The 21,771-nt window shown below is 39.6% G+C and overlaps 1 protein-coding gene across 5 annotated transcripts in view; it reads left to right on the forward strand.

Annotated features, from left to right (window-relative positions):
• Positions 1 to 21,771, forward strand: part of CTPS2 (CTP synthase 2) — a 74,495-nt gene continuing 52,724 nt past the window's right edge. For 2 of the 5 annotated variants that reach the window (XM_080562595.1, XM_080562598.1), the window contains exons 1-11: positions 232 to 371; positions 2,079 to 2,426; positions 2,757 to 2,962; positions 4,944 to 5,114; positions 5,397 to 5,497; positions 7,302 to 7,418; positions 8,817 to 8,900; positions 14,156 to 14,236; positions 17,682 to 17,833; positions 18,095 to 18,227; positions 21,444 to 21,532. In XM_080562595.1, the coding sequence (XP_080418721.1) occupies positions 2,797 to 2,962; positions 4,944 to 5,114; positions 5,397 to 5,497; positions 7,302 to 7,418; positions 8,817 to 8,900; positions 14,156 to 14,236; positions 17,682 to 17,833; positions 18,095 to 18,227; positions 21,444 to 21,532 (1,094 nt within the window). In that variant the 5' untranslated portion in view covers positions 232 to 371; positions 2,079 to 2,426; positions 2,757 to 2,796. Of the gene's footprint in view, positions 97 to 133; positions 372 to 2,078; positions 2,427 to 2,756; positions 2,963 to 4,943; positions 5,115 to 5,396; positions 5,498 to 7,301; positions 7,419 to 8,816; positions 8,901 to 14,155; positions 14,237 to 17,681; positions 17,834 to 18,094; positions 18,228 to 21,443; positions 21,533 to 21,771 lie in introns of those variants that run through there. The other 3 variants (XM_080562596.1, XM_080562599.1, XM_080562597.1) reach the window with 3 other exon arrangements.

Below are 21,771 nucleotides of genomic sequence, written 5' to 3' on the forward strand. Positions count from 1 at the left end.
CGGGGCTCACAACCCCCGCCGCGGCGGCAGTGGCCGCCCCCCCCCTCCCCATTTCACGTGCGCGTGCGCGCGCCTCGCGTGGACGCCGCGCGGAAGGTAACGGCCGCGGCGCGAGGCTGCGCCTGCCCGGGGGGAGGGGCCCCAACGGCCGCCCCCCAACGGCCGCCCCCCGCCGCGGCTGAGGGGGGCTGGGGGGAGCCGCTGCTCTGGGGTGGTCCCGTCCCCGTGCCCCCGGCCGGGCCCTGCAAGTCACGGCCCTGGGGCTCTTTGTGTCTGCTGCGAGGCAGCGCTGGGCTTCCTCGCGCTGCTGGGGGGCTGCCCTCGGGGGCGTCACGTCACGGGGAGCTCCGCGGTTCGGTGCTGACAGGAAGGTGACGGGCTTCGTCAGTTTCGAGTGGCACGTAGTCAGGGTTTATACCTGTGGATGAAGTTTCTCCCTCTTTTTCCCTCTTTTTTCTTTCTTTCTATAAACAGCTTTGAAACTGACTTATATGGTTATGAAACGTTAATGTTGACAACTCCATTAGCTGATTCACAAAGAGTCTGAAACAGAGTGTTTCCAAACCTTAAGATCTCTACCGTAAAAAAAAAAAAATCTATTAAAATTAAATAGCAGGGAAAAGTTATTTCCTAATTATGCGGATTAGGGTTTGTTTTCCTGTGGAGCGCGCTTTCGTGCTCTGTGGGTCTTTAAAATTTGTCGTAACTGCTGTCTGGTTTGGCTTGTTTCAGTAAACGAATTTTGCATGTTTTTTATTTCTCGATTTGCTTTATATTACTCTGCAGTTGTGTTATTGGCGTGTTTGCAGGTAATGACGAGGAAGGTAAGGAAACTTTCTATTCCCCCGCTAGTGTTTGCTGTGTGTCCATCTGTATTAGTCTTGAGTAAATTCCAAGGTTCCCTTTCTCCTGAGTTAAGTGCTTTTGATGGCTACAGTCTCCCTTTTGTCCACAGTGGCACAGAAGTAATGCTTTATTATTTCTTATTATTAGTTGTAAGAGCATTGATAACATTGTTACCTCCTTGAACTCTGCCTCCTGAAGCTGTGGACCATATTTATTTATGTTACTTAATAACTTAATAGGAGGAGCTACAACACTCATTCACAAGCGGCTGCTTACTACCAGTGCGTAAAGAACTGTACTGCTTTTGTTTGTTGTAAGCACTGTTAGATCATGTGCTGTTGCATGTTTTGAACAAATTAGGTACGTAGGTAAGGAAAGATGATTCTTGACCGTAAAATTTTTGCTCTGTGGCAAAATGTTCAAGCATTATTCCAAGGATTAGCCCCTACATCTGCCTGAATATAATGTGAGTGCAGTTACAGATGAGACATGTTCAACATCTGTCTGTTTCAGGTGGGGTGAAGAAATGGTAGTAAAATCTATGCTTGTGTGAAAGGCAGAAGAAGCAGGAGAATAGGAGGGACAGCATCAGCAGCATTTGATGAGAATAGCAGATTATCGCAACAAGAAGGATGATGAAGAACTTTTAATTGGGACTGTAGTTTTCTAAATTTTTTATCAAAAGTCCTTGTGTTTTTGTAATAGTTCTGGCTCTGTTACCGTCCACACTCATCTTGCTCCCATGCAGGCATTCATATGTTTCTGTGGTCTGGCCTAGTCTTGTCCTACGTGCAGGTCCTCCTCGAGAGTAAAGTTCTCCAGCTTTAAAAATTTCTTTTTATTTTTCCTTCTCATTAGTAACTTGGAGAGGGAGGGTGGGTAGGCATGTGAAGAAAGGCTTCTAGACTCATGATTAATAATTTGCTATTGTATAAATATGGATGTTTGGGTTCAGTTTTTCTTTCTTGCTCTCATGTTCCATTGTTCTGTAGGATATTGTAAGACCTTTGGTGATACACTTGGTACACTGTGAATTGGAGAGGGGAAATCTGCTGAAAAACATAGCGGATGGTATAGTGTTCTGACTTTAATGTGTATGGTTAGCTACAATCAGAATTTTTGGAGGGTAAATCAACTGGAGAGAGAATGTGACTGTTCTGGCTGATGTAGCAAGGAACAATCTTTGAGCTAACTTCTCAACACAAATTAAATTTTTTATTTCTTTCATTTAGAAAGAACCCAGGGTGAGATTCATCTTCACAAAATCACAGAATGGCTGAGGTTGGAAGGGACCTCTGAAGATCACCTAGTCCAATCCTCCTGCCTAGCATGATCACCTAGAGCACGTTGTACAGGATGGCATCCAGGCGGGTTTTGGATATCTCCAAAGAAGGAGACTCTGCAACCTCTCTGGGCAACCTGTCCCACTGCTCTGTCACCCTCACAGTAAAGAAATGCCCCCTCGTATTGATCCGGAACCTTCTGTGCTTCAGCTTGTGTCCGTTGCTGCTTGTCCTGTCAATGGGCACAACTGAAAAGAAACCGGCTCCATCCTCTTGACACCCTCCTCTCAGATATTTGTACATATTGATGAAGTCTCCCTTCAGTCTTCTCTTTTCCAGGCTAAACAGGCCCAGCTTTCTCAACCTGTCCTCTTGCCTAACTTGTGGTTCTAAAAGATAGCTGACTATTCCTGTCATAGTAGAGAAATAAGTCAGATGAACTATGCCTGTCTTTGGCATCCCTACAGGGCAGTGCATCAAAATGGTACCTCTGTTTTTCTACTGACTGTGGAGAGGACTTAGGCATACAGCTTAAATATGGGCGTATAAGCTGGGAGGGATTGATCCTACTGTGTTCTTCCAAGGCATGAATTTGCGTTAAGTAAATGTACCTCTTTGTCATTTTAGATTTCCACCTCGAGATCTGTGTTCTCGTGCTGATTTTCCGATGAAGTACATCCTGGTAACTGGTGGTGTCATCTCAGGCATTGGCAAAGGGATCATCGCAAGCAGCATTGGCACCATACTGAAATCATGTGGTCTGCGTGTCACGGCAATCAAAATCGATCCGTACATAAACATAGATGCTGGAACATTTTCACCGTATGAACATGGTACGGAAGACTGTGCTGTTACCTTTTGTGTAAATCTTGTATTCATAATCATGCTTATTTATTTTCTTTGAAAAATAGTACTATGGTAGTTATTAGTCATTTTATCACCTATTTGGCAATGCAAGCTTGTTCCCTACTGCATATTCTTAAGGACATTGTCTGCTCTAAGTAAAGAGGGGTGAAGCCTGGTTGGTGAAGATACTTTGAAGAGTAGCTGCTTACTTTCTATGAAATTCTGCTTTGTTGGGAAAAATCCTAGCTGTTGGCCTTATCCAGTCTATGCTGTCTTCAGTTCAACTTGATAAAAAGTTGGAATGGTACTGCAAAACTTATTTGAAACTGTTTTCCTGGACAGTTCCTTGTGAATGCTCTTACTGGGATGTCAGCTGTCAGTGTCCCTAGTGTGAATGTCTTCATGAGAGTTAGATTAAGCTCTAATTTGTGACAATGAAGATCCAGTCAAAACAATCAGTGAAGCTTAGAGAGCTGGCTGTCATGTCATTTTAAAGTAGATGCTTTGTTTGGTTGGCTCTTTACATTGCTGATGAGCTGCAAGACACTCTGACGGGCGTTTATAATGATGAACATTACTTCATCTGTCATGCATGTTACCTCTGGTGGTAAGACTCCTGCAATGACTTGAGATTGTGAGGGTGTATTCCTTCCGTGGATCACATAATGGACAAGGGGGCAAATGTGGTATCTAATTCCCGCACTACTTGTTTTTCCTCCGTTTTAGAAGGATTTTCATACTGCTTAAAAAACAAACAAAAAAAAAACCAAAAAACACACAGACTTGTGGGGTAGTAAGTAGCAGTTCACACAAGCCAGAATGGCAAGCCTCTTTTGTGAACGTTTTGGGGGAAAACTGATTGAGTCAAAGGATTATAATTTAGAGATTTCCACTTAAAGTTTTTTTTTTTAAATACAGTTTTTATTCCCCAAAGGCCCGCTTTTGAGAAATGTCAGTTCCACTCTGCTTCTGTTGACTTTAATAGCGAATTAATGGTAAAGAGAAGGAACTCATTGCTTCATGGGATCAGGCATAAATCTTCCTCTCTGTTGCATGCATTGTGGTGTTTTTCTTTTGTTTTTGTTAAACTGCTCATTGGATTGTGGTATCTAGCTGGGATGTATATTTCCATAGTCTACAGAATTTCCCTACCTTCAGGGGAATTGTTTCTTTTCTCATGTTCAGAGTTTTCCAGCTTTACCCTAGCATATAGCAACTTTAGATCCTTCAGAGGTTGATGAGCTTCAGAATTATTTGCAGACTCTTTGCTTTAAGAGAAGTCTGAACCGTGAAGAATATTTTCATTAGATTTTCCAGAGTCAGAAGTAAACCTCGCTACGAGCATAGTGAACTGAATATATGAGATGAAACAACTGAATAATAAATAGTTATCACACTTGAATAAGCATTTATGTACATCATAACTTCACTCCTGGTCCAAGCCTTAATCATTCGAATAGTTCCATACAACAAGAATTTATACTGAAACACTTGGAAAGTGGGTGATAATTCATGCTTATAAAAGCACAGTTTTTGTCTGCCACATGTAAATTGATGTTTTATTTATTACTGATTTATGATTCCTGGAAATTACTGTCATCCAATTGGGGATTGTAGCAGGCTATTGAAATACTGGTTAAATATTTTTAAGTCACTTAAATATTTTGGCAATATAACTTACATTCATTTTCAAAACTATTAGTGACTGAGGGATAGACATTCAGTGTAAAAGTAATGACTCAAATATTAAGACAGAATGACAACGCAGATCCAGTTGCAGTATGTACTTTATTGGTGTGTCATTGCAATGTGTCTTTTAAAAGAAATGTTTCTTCAATTTGAAGATATGTTTGTGGTACACCTACGTGTTTAATAACTTGTGGTTATTTTATTGCTTTTCTGTCTGTTATGTTTTTCATCCTAAACTTTTCTATGTTATTTTTAACGTTTTCACTTTCTTTTTTTCAGGTGAAGTTTTTGTACTGAATGATGGTGGAGAAGTTGACTTAGATTTAGGAAATTATGAAAGATTCTTGGACATTAATCTCTATAAAGATAACAATATCACCACCGGAAAGATATATCAGCATGTTATCAATAAAGAAAGACATGGTGATTACCTGGGAAAGACTGTTCAAGGTAGGATTTTACATTCTGTGGTATACTAATCCATTCAGACTTTATAAAAGAGTGGGAAAAACAAGCTGCTTCTTCCTGTGTCAGCTTATTCCTTTCTCCTTCCTAGGAGATCTGAGAATATTTCTATAATGTTGGGCTTCTGGGTTCAGGGAAATAAGGAGTATAAAAAAAGAGGTTGTTCCCTTTCGACTTCCTGCTTGTTTTTCCCTCCTTGCATGCAAAAACATGTACATATGTACATTTGAGATGTGCTTGCCTTAGTACTTTTCCTTTGTCTTGTAGTTGTTCCACACATCACTGATGCAGTTCAAGAATGGGTAATGAATCAGGCAAAAGTTCCTGTGGATGATGACAGAAAAGAGCCACAAATATGTGTAATTGAGGCAAGTATAGAATCTTTTAGGATCTATATCCGCAGCAAACGCAAAAAACTAGCTTGCTTTCTCTTTGCTATTTACTGTAAAAAAAAAAAAAAGGTCAGACTGAAGTTCTGTGGTGAGCTATAATACAAGCACACATTTTGTATTCTTTATGATTTGTTCTGCGAACGATAGGCGTGGTCTTATCCCTATACAGTTTCTGTTAACTTGATTAAATCCCTTCCAGAATACTGCTGAAATGGAGTTGCTTAAGAATTTATTAATTTATAAAATTAAGAAAGTCAATTACTGTAATGTGAAGTATTTCTTCCAGGTTACAGACATTTGACTGAAGCTGCATACTGTTAATAGCATTGAGAAAATGTGTGATACCTGAAACACCCATGGCCAGTCGGGGATCCTGTAGCGTTTTAGCTTTCTGTATGACTTCAAATGCTCCACATTGTTGCCTGTGGAATATTTGCAGGGATATATTTAAACATTGTATGAGTTAGTTTCCCACTTTCTGTTTATATATTTAAGATCTCTGCAAGTAACTTTGTTAATCACTTAACCCACTGATGTTCTGCAGTACTGAACTAATGATTTTCACCCATTCTTAGTAGTGCCTGGAGACAACTGGAAGAAGTGCAGTCATTAACTGCTAGGTATTACTATTAGAGCGGAAAATACAGAAGAAGATCAAACCTGGGAAGAACATGTCATAGATTTCATGCCCGAAAGCACTGCTGTAATCAATAGGGTGATAAATTTCAAGACCCAGGCTATCAAGTTGGTCAGGATTTCTTACACAGAAAAGTATACCTTGGTTAAAATATAAATATAACTATAGGTCTCTTTTGTGATGTGGACAGTGACTCAAATGTTTCATTTAAAGGAAATGTAAAAGCAGTAAATGTAGAAGTTGCTCAAGAACATTAATAAGAGATGAGCTTGTCAGTCCTTTAACTTCAAACATAATTTTGTTTCCTCCATGTTAAGTTTTTTTTTGTTATACCTCTAGCCTCATAAAAATATCTACCTTTACTCTTACAGTCCTAGAGAATTCTTTTTCCATTGCAAAACTCTGAAGGAGTGTGGTTGTCAGAAGTTTTTCTGGTACTGTGAACACAAATGCGCAACTCTGTCAAAAGCCACATGGTGGCACAAAAGGATCATTCTGAAACACTCTTGCTTCACAAGACTTCCATGCTAGACTGCTTTATTCAGTGTTTAGTTTACTACAGCTCTTTATGTCTTTGAAAAACATCGAATTCACGTCTTTAAGTCAGGTTTGTCATGGACTTAGTCTTGGACTTTGGGTTGGTAACATATTTAAATGTTTATAATATATTATTTGCATTGTTTATATATATCATTTATCAATGTTCAAAAGCCATGATAATACTGCTAGATGTCTGTATCTTGTTGGTCCTGACTGCTGATTAATCTGTCTGTCAGGAAAAGGTATAATACCTGAATATCTCTATACAAAAATAGTCACATCAGTCTAACTATTCATTAACTTTTGTTCACCACTTAGAAGTTAGTAAAAGTATGGTGCTTATTCCATAGCACCATACGTCTTCCTATGGGAATCTGATGTGTTTGGTGTAAAGTCAGTATAAAGAAACAGGAAAATTGTTTTGTTTTCCACAAGAAACAATAAGTGGAATAGGTGAGGGCTCTTTGTAGAGTATGCCTGCAAATTTTTGGATTTACTAGATAAAAAATTCAGATAACTTGTTGAATCTGTAAAAGGTAGACTCTTTAAAATATATATATATTTTTTACTTTCTGCCACTGACAGATTCAACCTCTTTTTCAGCTGGGTGGAACTATTGGAGACATTGAAGGAATGCCATTTGTTGAAGCATTTAGACAGTTTCAGTTCAAAGCAAAAAGGGAGAACTTCTGTAACATCCATGTCAGTCTAGTACCACAGGTAAGTTATTTTAATAAACATTTTAATTGTTGGCAACTTTTATTCTGTATTGAGCTTTATATTTGTTTACTTCTCTAATTAAGAAGGGATGTTGGAGGCGTTTAGAAATTGAGATGAAAGCCAATCTCATTTGGGTAAATAAAAGCCTTGTTAATTACTTTATTGATGTGAGAATGTGTTTTAATGTTCTAAGTTATCCAAAAAAAAGGTTAATAAATACTAATTTATCTAGAAGGCTAAATATGCTTCTGTTTTGCGCTGGGAGGTGCTGGTATGTTATCATCCCAGTAAGAAAGGTACTCCGCCTCTGTAAGATATTATTTAAACTTCTGTTTGAGGTAACACTGTAAGGAATGGATAATATAGATAATCATACCTCCCTTTAGGTGGAAGGAAGCCCAGGTGGTGTTGCATTGAACTACATGCAGCATGCTGGGCTCACTCCATCCATAGATGAGATTCTTCCCTTTTGGTCATTTGAATTTATTACGTGACTTTCTTACAAGGAAACGACTCTATTATTTCTGCTGTCAAGCACAAACGATGTTCTCATGAGAACTTGTTGCTGCATTGCTAGATAAAGACAAGGTCAGATAGGTGATGTAAGTTTCGGTACCAAGTGTGAGCTGCTTGCGTGCTCTTCTGGTACAGTGAGCTAGTTGAGGTTATTCCATGACTATTTATCCTACAGCCAAGGGATTGGTGCAGAACAACAGTGCCTGGAGGCCGGCTGGATGTGCAGCATAGCTCAGCATAACAGAGGTCTGGGTCTACTCAGGTTAACTTTTACGTGGATCACTAACTCCCTGATGTACAGTGGTATTCCAGTCAGGACCACTACAACTTACTGTACAAGGCTGAAAGCATTTTTTTTAATTTTAATTCGCGAGTAGATTTTATTTTAAGAGGTAAGTATTCACTGGAGAGATTTTGTTAATGAAATGTTGATAATGATGGTATGATCACACTTTGTGTAGATAAAAAGAGAATATTTACCACTGCATCTAATATTCAGTGGGTTTGATTTTGTGAATTATTTACTGCATCTGATTATTTCTGAGTACTGAAGGCTTTGTGCTGTTGGACACTTTGCATTTATTAGCAAAGTCCAAATTATGAAATATTTCGCTTACCTGAGTCAATTATATTGGAACTTTTACTTTGAAAGACAAATAACAAAATAAACTTGACCTAAATTAGGGCCATGTGCTTCTTCACAGAATTTTTAATGTTTGTAGTAATTGTAGTGACATTTCTTTTGTGGCTCTGTTTCGATATGCTTACTTCCTGCAAGTATTATTACTTGCAATGACTTTTCACTTTTAACTTACAACTTCTCTGTTAATGTATTTTGTTTAATAAATTTCCTATTTGAACTTTAAAAATATGTTTTTCTAGCCTAATGCCACCGGTGAACAGAAGACAAAACCAACACAGAACAGTGTTCGAGCACTGAGGGGTCTAGGCTTGTCTCCAGATTTGGTGAGTTCATTAGTCAATAAATGCAGAGTTTTGTTTACAGGTCATCTAGAAGTATCCATGCATAACCAGTGATCAAAGAATGAGCCTTAGCCTCCCACAAGAGACAAGAATTTTAAAAGAAATGCAACATATGTGCTGTACTACTTGACTGAAGACACAGGAAGTTAAACTACTGTGGTGGTTTTACTCGAGTGGGCAGCCGAGCTTCACCACAACCGCTCTCTCACTCCCCGTCCTCAAAGAGGAACGGGGAGAAAATACGATGAAAAGGGCTCAAGGGTTGAGATAAGGACAGGGAGATCACACAGTAATTATCGTGACGGGCAAAACAGACTCAGCATAGGGAGATAGTAAGATTTATTACCTATTACTAATAAGCTAGAGAAGTGAGAGACAAAGGAAAGAAACCAAAAACGCCTTCCCCCACCTGCACTCTCTTCCACCTCCTCCCCCCGAGCAGCGCAGGGGAATGGGGATTATGGTCAGTCTATAGCACTTCTTCGCCGCCGCTCCTTCTCGGTCACTCTCGTCCCCTGTGCTGGGGGGTCCCTCCCACGGGATGCAGTCCTTGCTGAACTGATCCGGCGTGGGCTGCCCACAGGCAGCAGCTCGTCAAGAACTGCTCCAGATATGTGTCCGTACCACGGGGTCCATCCCTCAGGAGCAAACTGCTCCAACCTGGATCCCCCACGGGCAGCAGCTCCTGCCAGGTCACCTGCTTCTGCGTGGTCTCCTCTCCACGGGCTACAGGTCCGGCCCGGAATCTGCTCCAGCAGGGGTCTTCCACAGGCCGCAGTCTCCGTCAGTGCAGGTCCACCTGCTCCACCGTGGTCTCCTCCACGGGCTGCAGCGTGGAACCCTGCCCCACCGTGGTACTCCATGGGCTGCAGGGGGACAGCCTGCTTCACCATGGTCCTCACCACAGGCCGCAGGGGACTTCTGCTCCAGTGCCTGGAGCACCTCTCCCCCTCCTTCTTCACTGACCTTGGCGCCTGCAAGGCTGTTCCTCACTCCTCTCACTCTCCCAGCTGCTGTGTGGTGGAGCGTTTTTTTTCCCTGTCTTAAATATTCTCTCACAGAGGCACAAACAACATCGCTTATTGGCTCAGATCTGGTCAGCAGCGGGGCCCTTACCTAACATGGGGCAGCTTCTAGATTCTTCTCACAGAAGCCACCCCTATGGCCCCCTGCTACCAAAATGTTGCCACGTAAACCCACTACAACTACTCCTATTTACTCTAAGTTAACATAATCCAGATAACTCTTAGCAAAATCTTGGGCCTCTACCTATGTTCTTCTAATAGGATCTCTGCAGAAAAATCATTCTGCATTGCTTAAAAATAGTCTAAAGTTCAGATGTCTCAGTTCACTTTGTGGGAAGACCTAGAAGAGGTAGAATGCTTCTGGCTTCTAACATTCTTTCTCTAGTTTCTCTTTATGCATGATTAAGAAGAAGCAATCCTACCTGTGAAAACCTTTAAAAAGGAAATATGAAACACATGGGTGAATTCTCAAAGTAAGGTTCCTCAGTTTCTTTCTTTCATTGGACTTGCACCACGTGGTGCAGTGAACTCAAAGGAAACAAGTTTCATGTCATGTGAATTGGCAGATGATGACAAACGCTCAACTTCCATTCTCTCTCCCTGGTGCCTAGAAATGAGTATGTACTTATTTCCTGGATGCATTTGTTGCTTCACTGGCACTTTTCGTAGGGAGCAGAGAGGAGACATAAGTTAATTACAGCTCCCTGTTGTGATACCTGTATGCCACTGAGCGATGTTAATCTGCTTGCTCAAGTGTTTCTGCTAGCAGCAAAGCCAGGGCAGCACAGCTTCAAATGCCAATACAACCACAGTTCAAACTTATGCTTCGTGTTTTCCTGAGCTGCAGGTAATGCAGCTGAACTGCGTTTCTAGTTCTTCAAGAAAGAAAAAGAATAATTTTGCTCTTTCATGTGAGGTTGCTTGTTAAGTCAAAGAATATTTTCCATATTTAATTCTGGAAGTCATTGCGCCCTTTCCATTGCCATAAAGTCTATTGGTAGAAAAAGCTTCCTACCTAACTCTTCTCAGAAATGAAAGAGAGAATAGTCACTGGTTCTGTATAATATTTATATCCTCACAAAGGAGGAATGATTCTTAAAAGAATAGTTGCACAACTAAACTCTGTGTTGTGCTTCTTTCTGATTTTTTTTTCCTCCTTGAACTTTTGCAAGAGGTGACTTTTTGGCTTATGTGCTTTTCTAGTTTCTGGATGTTCTAAGGGCCTCATCTTGTTGCCACTTTCCAGGGAAGAGTACAACTACTTGAATTAGTGACAGAAATTCGGTGGGAATAGATTCCATTTTAAAAAATGCTTTTATGGCACAATTTGCCACATCAAGTGAAAAAATGTGAGGTGTATTAAAAATATTAAAGGTCTTTAGAGCCTTTTTCACAAAACCGCTTAAAAGCATAACTAAGATTTCATTAGGGTTGGCCCCCTGTAGAGCAAAGTTGTCTTGGGAGAAGCTGGATAAAGCATCCAAAGCAGAGTAAATGAGCAAGCTAATGATTAAACAGTGTGGGCAATCTTGGTTCAGAGCAGACCGGCTTTAAGCCCTGGCCCAAATACTAATTCACCTGCTAACACAATACTGTGAATGAGAACAAAGAATCTGCCACACACCAGCCTCAATTTTTACTTGAAATAAAAGCGCTTTTTTGCACTTTGAATTTTCTAATTACAAAACAAAAACAATTCTGCATCAATATCTGGTATTAACTTCTGATGCAGGGTAACTTTGCATTGATAACATCGATAATGTTTTCCTATTAGGTTGCACAAACCCTTTTTTTTCCCTGAAAATTTCTACAAGCACTAACCAGCATTTTTACTGTTAGTGGATAAATGGTGAATATTTATATAATGAGAAGAGGTAACCTGTTCTCATCATGAAGATATGTAGATACTTGTCAAGTGATCAGCAATTCACAAAGCCATTGATAATCTGTACATTATCAACTGTACTGATGTTTGTACTATAGGCACAGTTTTCAAATATCTATATTTGAATTGGATAGGAGAGAGCATGTACTTACTTATTTACTTATCCACATTTTCAGATTTTATGTTGTAACAGGACCTAGAATTTTAAGTTTATCAACGTGCATGTTTTAAACTACAAATCCAATGGTTTTATAAATAAGGTGTATGAAGGATGTGTTTTGGTAGCTTCAAACTGTTGTAACCTGTTAACTGTAATAAGTTGAGGAAGGAAAGGGTTTTATTTGTGCAGTGCTGCTCTATATTCCAAGCTTCAGGGCCTAAAGTTCAAAATCCCTTTTGTGGTACTAATTACATATGGAAAGTTGAATGTGATTTTCGGAGGCCTTTAAGATATCTGCCAGTGTCCAGCTCCCTCCCAAATTAATTGTTAAAGCTTGTTAAATGTGTATATATGTGGAAAAGGAAAGCAGACTCATCTAGTCACTCTCTCACATTTTGAGTTCTTGCCTGGGACAGTTCTGGGGCACTGTACATTTTTTTTTATTTTTTTTTTTTTACTGCTGATGGTGAGCACCAAAGCATAGAGGAATTACAGTGTGAGCAACACCTCTTGGCCATGTCAGTAAGTTGCTAAGGCACTGCTTCAAGAAAATCTGTAAATGGTTGCTCTTTTTCTTGGTGCAAGGCCAAGACAACACCTGGGGAAGTTCCTAGAACAGCAGTCGGGTGGGCTTCCTTGACAAGCTGTGCAGCCAGGCTGCCTGATGTAAGCTTGGCTTGACCTGTTTGTGACAGCTGCTGCCTTGCTGTCTGGTCCTAGGCGTCCCTGAGGTGGCATTTTGGGCCAGTCTCAGCTGTCTGTAAGCGGGAGCCTTTCTGTTCTCCACGGCGGGTTCTAAGTGCTTAATGAATACACTGTGTCTGCAGATTTAATGGACTCTGTTGCTGCATTTTGAAAGCTGATTATATGTTTGTCTTTGCTGCCCTATTCAATTGAATTGTTCATTGTCTTATTTGTATTATGTTGCTTTGAGCTGCTTCTTGGCCACTGTTATCGTAGTTTTGTATTTCCATGCTGCTTCTGATGTTTTTGATTTCTGTGACTCTATTAAATTGAAACCTGTCTCAGTGAGAAGGATGATAGATTTCCTAGTGGATTTGATCATGTGTTCATACTATCAACGTTTATGAATAATGTTTTCAAATAGTATCCAATTCTTAAGTATAAGTTGGGCTTAGTTCAAGAGAATGTACAAATTGTTACATAAGTCTTTTTTGATTATTAGAACGCACACTAATTTTCCCTTATACTTGGCATTGATTTTCCTGATTCTAGAAGTTTTTGCAAGGGTAGGAGAAGTTGATCAGAGTTCATCAATATCAGCGTAGCTAAACTGTGTTCTAGCAAGGTAATCAAAGGTTAGCTACAAGTTTCTGAACAAAAAAGGGCTTAATGTGTTAAGTAGTTATGTTTGCGAGAAAGATGGGGAAAATAGTGAATTCATCTTTTAACAGTACAACTTTCTATTAAACTTTCAAGATTCAAAATAACTTGAGGTAGGAGACTAAGTTTTCCAAAGGCACATACAGGGAGCAGTTTTGCATTTAGTTAGTTGCCTGAAATTAGATATTGCAAAAAAAAAAATCCCTTCCAACAAACACCAAAAAACACACTTGTTTTCTTTGTTGGTAAAAAAATTGACAGTATTTTCTAAAATTCCCAAGTTTTATATGTATCAGCAAAATAATTGCACCAGAAAAAGTCCACAAAGTTAAGAGAGAATTTTCTCTTCTTCAGCCTTCTTTTTACAATGATGTACAAATTAAGAATTACAAAAAATGTGCTGAAGTATTGAAATGGTAGAAAGCATGCATATAAGCTAAGTATTATTGCTCTGAACTTACCTGAGAAGATCAAAATATTTCTTTTGATTCGTACTTACAGAGCTTTATGACTTTACCTAAAGAATGTTTCAATAGTAGCTAAAAGGAAGGAGAACATGAGGAAGTAGCATACAGAGGATGCCAAAGAAAGATTAATACAAATGGGTCAGTAAGGGCAGGTTGACTGATTACTTCTGCCTTGCTAGGAGATATATGTGAGCTATGATATATTGATAGAACTCCAAAGGAGGGCAGAAAAAAAAGGTGTGCTTGCTTGCACTGTGCTTCCAAAGGATGTGAGCTTCTTCATGAACAGTATTGAGGATCTTCTATTGTTTTTTTCTGGTGAAGATTTATGATTTTTTTTTCGAATATTATGACAGATTGTCTGCAGAAGTGCAAAACCTATAGAAATGGCAGTGAAGGAAAAGATCTCAATGTTCTGCCACGTGGAGCCTGAGCAGGTCAGTACTTTACTCATCATTAAATATATGGGACAGCATACAAAGATATCTGTGCGTTTCTGTTTTCCACTTCAGACTATTTCATTAATATGTAATTGATTTTCCATTTTTTTCTTGTTGTCACGTATGCTATAGCACTTTAAAAATATTGGGAATTTTTATGTTAGTTTCGTATGTTGAACAATTGTTGACAATTTAAATGCATGTTACATTTGGTATAATTACTGAATGGATTGTAAAAAGTTAATAAAAGGAATCAATTTTTAGTGCATGGTTAATTGCTATACATTGTCATGAAAACCATGCAGTTTCATAGATTGTTTGAAGCTATGGTTGGTTATTGTCCATAAATCATCTCAGGTGGTTATAATAATGAGTGATCAAAGCCATCCCTAAAGCTAGGGATTTTACTTACGTCCATAGATCATCACAGCCACATGAACGCTCTTACTGGGATAATATGTAATAGGTTATTCATGTCCTTTAACACGCTCAGAACATCTACAGTGTAGTTATATATATCCTTTTGTAATTCACATATTTTGGCCTTAATTGTGGTGATTGATATTCAAATATTAATTTTGATAAATCAAATGCTCTTTAATTTTTTTCCAGGTGAGAGCATGTTATTCCTCAAAGTAATGGATAATATTAAAGACATAATAGATGCCAACAGTGATGCTGTATTTCACATATGTATTAATTGTGTAAAAAATTAGTTGTGTAAAAAAAAGCTTTTTGTTGTAAGATCTCAGATAAAGATATACAGAATAGCATGGCCGTTACTTTACCCCACTTGCTGCCTGCCACCTTACTGTTAGTGGAAGGCAAAGCACTTGAACTATCTTCATGGAAAATCCTCTGTGGTTTCTCTCCAGCCCGAGAGAGGCAACAGGAAATTGAATCAAACAGAAATTGTGTGCACTTCTCTGGCAGTATCAGGTCCCTCTGGTAGCAGCTCAACCCTCTGGTATATCATCCATTCTTCCCAGTTCTGTGTTATCTGCAAACTTGCTGAGGCTATGCTCTTCCCCATCATCCAGTTCGTTAATGAGGGTGTTAAACAGGAGTGGACCCAGTATTGACCCCCCTGAAGTATGCTGCTAGTTACTGGCCTCCAACTAGACTTTGCACCACTGATCCCCACCCTCTGTGCTCAGCCATTCATCCAGTTTCTAATCCACCCCTCCGCTCACCCATCCCATACATCAACAACATATCTGAGGATCTTGTGGGAGATGGTGTCAAGGACCTTACTGAAGAGTAGACAACATCCATGGTTCTTCCCTCATCTACTAAGCCAATTGTTTCATCGTAGAAGCTTACTGAGTTGATCAAGTATGATTTCCTCTTGGAGAATCCATGCTGACCACTCCTGATGATTTCTTGTTCTCATGTGCCTGGAAATGTTTTCCAGGATTGCTGTAACTAGTCCATGAAAACCACATGCTACTTTGTCCACAGTCTTCCTCTAAGTGTATTTTTTATTTTGCTTTAATCAGGTGACTCTTCCCTCCTCAGTTCAAAGGGTATACTACCGAAACACAACCAGTGTCTTTGGCCTGTTTTGGGGCTGTAACAGTCAACAAGACTAATCTACAGCAGCTAGTGGCTCTTTTTTAATGTTATATGCTTAAGATGGTAGCTGATAGCTATCAGTTTTGGAAGACCAGTTGGATAAGCCTTCCTCTCACTGTAGGAGGGCTGTGATTACACCTTTTTGCTGTTGAATGGGCACACAGAGAGGTGTGAAGTAGCGTGCATGTTTACATACTTATGTGGTGAATGCAAGTCAAGGATCACTAACTAAGCAAGTATCCTTTACTTCTTGTGTACACTTGTACTCAGGATTCCAAACTCTACCATCTTGCATAAGCCAAGTGCAGTGAACTTAACTACAAGCAGTTTGGACACTGTTTATAAATACACATTCTTAATTAAATGGCCCTTGAATGGGCTATACTCATCATTTAATTACATAATCCAATTCACTAAGAAAATTCTTTTAGGAAACTTCATCACATTGTGCTTGGGTCTGTTTTGTGAGGTTTCATATTCTTTCTTTCCCAGTTAATATTCCTCAAGTTTGTGAAAGAGGAAGAAAAAGGGTTTGTTAGCAAGCATGACTGCTTGTAGGGCAGAAGTTTGTATTAAAACTGATGTGTCAACTGACTTGCTGATAGCCTTGACAAGCTGTATTTATATGATGGTGTAATGAAGAAGTGAAATTAATTTTTATCTTTTGGTTAACTTTTTCCTACTAGATTTAGTGGAACTTTAAATATTGGCTGTACTTTTTTTTTGTTGTTGTTGTTGGGATAGAGTTAATTTTCTTCATAATAGCTCATATAATGCTGTGTTTTGGATTTGTTATGAAAATTGTGCTGATAACACACAGATGTTTTAGTTATTGCTGAGCAGTGCTAGCACAGAGTCAAGGTCTTTTCTACTTCTGATGCTGCCAGTGAGCAGGCTGGGTGTGCGCAAGAAGCTGGGAGGGGACACAGCCAGGACAGATGACCCAAACCGATCGAAGGGATATTCCCTATCATATGATGTCATGCTCCACGAAGATGATCAGAGGGCTGAAGCACCTCTTCTGTGGAGACAGGCTGAGGGGGTTGGGGTTGTTCAGCCTGGAGAAGAGAAGGCTCAGGGCAGACCTTATAGTGACCTTCTAGTACCTAAAGGGGGCCTACAGGAAAGCTGGGGAGAGACTCTCTGCCAGGGAGTTTAGGGATAGGACAAGGAATAATGGCTTTAAACTAAAACAGGGTAGATTTAGATTAGATATAAGGTAGAAATTCTTTGCTATGTGAGGCTGGAACAGGAGCCCCATCCCTGGAAGTGTTCAAGGCCAGGTTGGATGGGGCTTTGGGCAACCTGGTCTGGTGGGAGGTGTCCCTGCCCATGGCAGGGGGGTTGGAACAGGATGATCTTTAATGTTCCTTCCAGCCCAAACCATTCTGTGATTCTGTGATTTTAATAAAAGCTTGGGGGAATGAAGGACAGACATTCAGAATTTTGGCATCTTTATTCCAAAATAACAGTTGTGTGTGATGAAACCTTGCTTTACTGGAAGTAGCTAAACATCTGCCTGCTGATGGGAAGTAGTGAATTAATTCTTATTTTGCTTTGCTTGTAGCTTTTGCTTTACCTGTTAAACTGTCTTCATTTCAGCCCAGGAGTTTTCTCACTTTTACTGTTCCAATTCTCTCTCCCCATCCTGCTGGGGTGAGTGAACAAGCAGCTGTGTGGTGCTTAGCTGTCTGTTGGGGTTACGTTACACTACAACAACTACCCTGCTCATTCAAAGGAAAAGAACTTAAAAAGTAGGATGTATGTAGAATACAAAATGTATGTAGTATACAAAATAGAATGTATGTTTAGCATAAGAAATATTTAGGTAAGACTTTTATATTGTGTTTTTTTTTTTTTTAATTAGGTGATATTTATCCATGATGTTTCTTCCACTTACCGAGTACCAATTCTGTTGGAGGAGCAAGGCATCATTAAGTATTTTAAACAGAGGTTAAATTTACCCATTGATGACCAACCAAGTGATCTTCTAATGAAATGGAGGAAAATGGCTGACAGGTATTTTAACTCCTGCTGCTCTTTCAAAAGTAGAAGTGTTTGAATTCAAGTTAGGTTTTTAGCTGCACTGAAGTGACCAAATTGGGTTTGGGTCAGGAGCATCCTGCTACTGCAACACCCGTGGAAGCTCTGGGTTTAAAAGCATTGACGCTTTGGGGATTTTAGAAGGTATTTTGTGAAGTTAAAGAAAAAGCAAACATTGTGAAAATTGTGAAACATTGTGAAAATTGGGGTAATAACACAACATCTCATTTTTGTCAGGTATGAAAGGTTGCTGAAGGTGTGTTCCATAGCTCTCGTTGGCAAGTACACAAAACTAAGTGATTGCTATGCATCTGTTTTCAAGGCTCTGGAACACTCTGCGCTGGCAATTAATCACAAACTGGATTTGATGGTGAGGATATTTCTGGATTTTGCTTTCAGGAATACTCTGAATATGCTTTACTAGTTTCTGTCATATAAAGTAGTTTTAATTCATACAGAAATTAGAAAATGAATTGTGTATAAATACAGACTAGCTAAGCATTTCATTTTTTTATAAAAGACTTGTTTAGAGATTAGTTTATTTGGAAGTAGGATTATCTGAAAGGAACACTGTGACTACTCAAAACTGGATCCGATGATTTGATTTACTCTCAAAGGTAGGTTTTATTTGTTCTAGTGAGACTGCTTATTGCTTTAATGAGATTAGTGTAAGAAAGACAAGAGAAAATAGGTGAATTGAAAAACAATTGACTTTCTTTTTAAAATCTGGTGTCAGAAGCTGATGTTCTTCATTGCAGTTAAATTTGATTGCTCTCAAGAAGTTATCTTCAAGATTCTAGTGACATCAGAATTAGGTCAGTTTCTCCAAGAAAGCAGTTGCTCTATTTACTATAAAGTACTATTAGAGACAAATAAGACAAATGTCTTGTTTTAATGAGAGCAGAAAGTTAAACTACACAGAAATCTGTTACCAGCTTCCTATTCCTGGAACTATCCATTTCCATTGCAGAGTTTTGCTGCTTGGGGTGGAAAGGTGTGGGGTGGAGAACCAGTGTGAAGGTGTCTATTAGTATCAGTTAAGGGGTACAGAGGATATTTTGGCATCTTGCAGTAGCAAAATGGTAGTACATAGTCACAAAGTATCAGCACTAACATGCTGCTGCAGTGTGATTCCCGAAGTGATGCAAGATATTGATTAAAGGGGGCAGCTGAAATCTTTTTTCTGTAGGTCATCTGTACAGAGATAAGTGGGTTAATTTGTTGTCTGGGGAGGTGGAAGGGAGCACTTCTAACCAACAGAAAAGGAGAAACAAACACACACAGAAACTGTTTAGTGTCTTTGTTAATGGTATGGAAGATGAGGTGGAGGGCACCCTCAGCAAGTCTAAAGATGATACCAAACTGGGGGGGGAGCTCTTTGTATAGTGGAAAGCAGGGCTGCTATTCAAAGGGACCTAAGGCCGTAGGAACAGGCTGATAGGAACCTCATGAAATTCAACAAAGGCAAATGCAAAGTCCTGCATGTGACATTGAGTAACCCCATCTGAGTACAGAATGGGTTCTGGCTGGCTAAAAAGTGGCTTGCAGAAAAGGGTCTGGAAATCCTGGTAGATGACAAATTGAGCACAAGCCAACAGTGTGCCCTTGTTGTAAAGAAAGCCAACATCCCAGGCCATACTAAGCAAGAGTGTAGCAGGCAAATTGAGGATAGTCACAGTTCGCTTCTATTCAGTACTTCTGAGACCACATTTGGAGCATGGTATTCAGCTTTTGTCTCCCCAGTACACGACGTGCACTGACACAAGTGAGTCTGAGGTAGGGCCACCAAGTTTAGAAGGATGAAGTGCACGGCAGATGAGGAGAGGTTGAGAAGTAAGTTTGTTCGGTCTGGAGAAGGGAAAGCTTAGGGGAGAATCTTATTGCTGTCTGTAACTATCAAAGAGGGGAAAGAGAAAATGGAGTCAGGCACCTTTCAGAAGCGCACATCAGAAGATGTAGAGAGAACAGACACAGACAGGAATGTGAGAAATTCTGACTTGATAAAAGGAAGTAAGTTTTCATTGTGAGGGTGGTCAAACCCTGAAACAACATGCCCAAAGTGGTTGTCTCCAGTGAAATCTGGAGATCTTCAGATCCTGACCAACAATGGCCCTGAGTAACCTTCTTTAATTTGACATGGTTTGAGCATGATAGGCTTGGCTAGAGTCTTCCCAAGGCCATATCCAACCAACCTGATTCTGTCACTCTAAATACTGTTTTATACTGGCAGTAGCGTAGTGGGAAAATTTTCTATATAAGTAACTTTGTTTTTTAGCAAAAATGTGAAGTGTGCAAAGTCTTGCAAGTACATGGTTAACAAGTCTACCTGCACACAAATCTAAGCTCAGTGGAGCTTTTGCTTTAACAAGCATGGGAATAAGTGTTTGTTGTAACTACTTCCAGCTTGGCGCTGAAGTGCTAACAGACAAGGACTCCTTCTGTATTTAGCTGCATGTGTTAACCTCCTCTGTAGTTCTTTTTTGTCTGAAGGTTCTCCATATAAACTTGTGTTCTGAAAGAACTTATTATTATTGTATGTGGGGTCCAGCTTATAACCCAGTATCTACATATGTGAATGATGAAATGTTGATGCTGCTTAAAGTAATAAATTTGCTGGTTCAATGTGTTTGGCAAGGAAACCACAATTAACTTTAGCTGTAATTAATGTTTTTTTTTTCTTTTTCTACGCTTCCAGTCTATTATATTCTTTCAGTCTATTCTATATTCTCATACCAGTGCAGAACAGTAAGGTTCATAAGTAGTTGTTTTTCTGTTGTAGTTCTGATGCCTTTTGGAGCATGAGAAAAAATAGAAGTATTAGCTAGAAGGCAATCCTATCTGGAAAACTCTAGGCAATCTTTGTCTGTTTCACTTCTCCATACACAAATGAGTCCTGTCATTTCAGATAATCTGGCTTTTATGGTGGGTGGCCTCTATGCTGTTCTCAGAAAGACTATGTTAAAACCAAGAATCAAACTCTGATACTTTATGGCTAATGCAGTACGTAACCGCCCCACTCATTTACTCTAGTGGTACCTCAGGAGCCATGGTTATTACTGGCAGCAGTGATTCTAATGCAAAATCTCTGGTAGGACATACATAATGAGTCTGACTTCCTCTTTACAGTTGATGCTTTCAATCAGTCCACAGGAGTGCCTTTCCTGTGGGCTAGACAATGCAGGTTTATCCAGTCTTAAGGTAAGATTAGGTAAAAAGTGACACCCAAAAGATAGTGAAGTGACTATCCTGACCATATTTCATTTGGATGTCGGGATAAGGTCAGCACCAGCCTTTGATCGGTGCCCTGATTTCCATAGGAAGAAAAGCTGGGTATACAGCTGTAGAGCACTCTAGCAAGTCTGCTTACCTGGAGGGTAGGAAAATTAGGACTGGAGGTGGCCAGAGCTCTGGAGTTGCATGCAAAGAGAGAAGCAAATATTGGGTCTTAATTGTAGTAGTTAAAGGTTTACTGAGAAATTATTGAAACTCTTTATAGCCATATTATATAAAAGTTGGTTATATAGTGTGTGCTGCTCTTTCTGTGGAAAAAAAAAATACTATTTTACTACATATTTTTCTTTTGTAGTACATAGATTCAACAGAACTTGAACGTTCTACAGAAGCGGAGAACTCAGTGAAATATCACCAGGCATGGCACAAGCTATGCAAAGCAGAGTAAGTGGCATCGGGTATTTTGTGTCCCAAGTGTAGAGTGTGATAGTTACTTCATGTGATGAAAAATTCTTCAGTGAATCGTTTCTTAGTGCATCCAAACTTTTGTTATGGAAGCAGATGGATTTGCATGGTTGGTGACAAGTCTTAGACATAGCAAATTATAGTATCAGCCTATATCCTCAAACTCTGTTGTAATCCCTTTGGACAAGTTGCAGTTGTTTTTTTTTTTGGATAGCTAG

The sequence above is a fragment of the Anser brachyrhynchus genome (assembly GCF_964034855.1).
Source record: "Anser brachyrhynchus genome assembly, chromosome: 1".
Taxonomy (NCBI): domain Eukaryota; kingdom Metazoa; phylum Chordata; class Aves; order Anseriformes; family Anatidae; genus Anser; species Anser brachyrhynchus.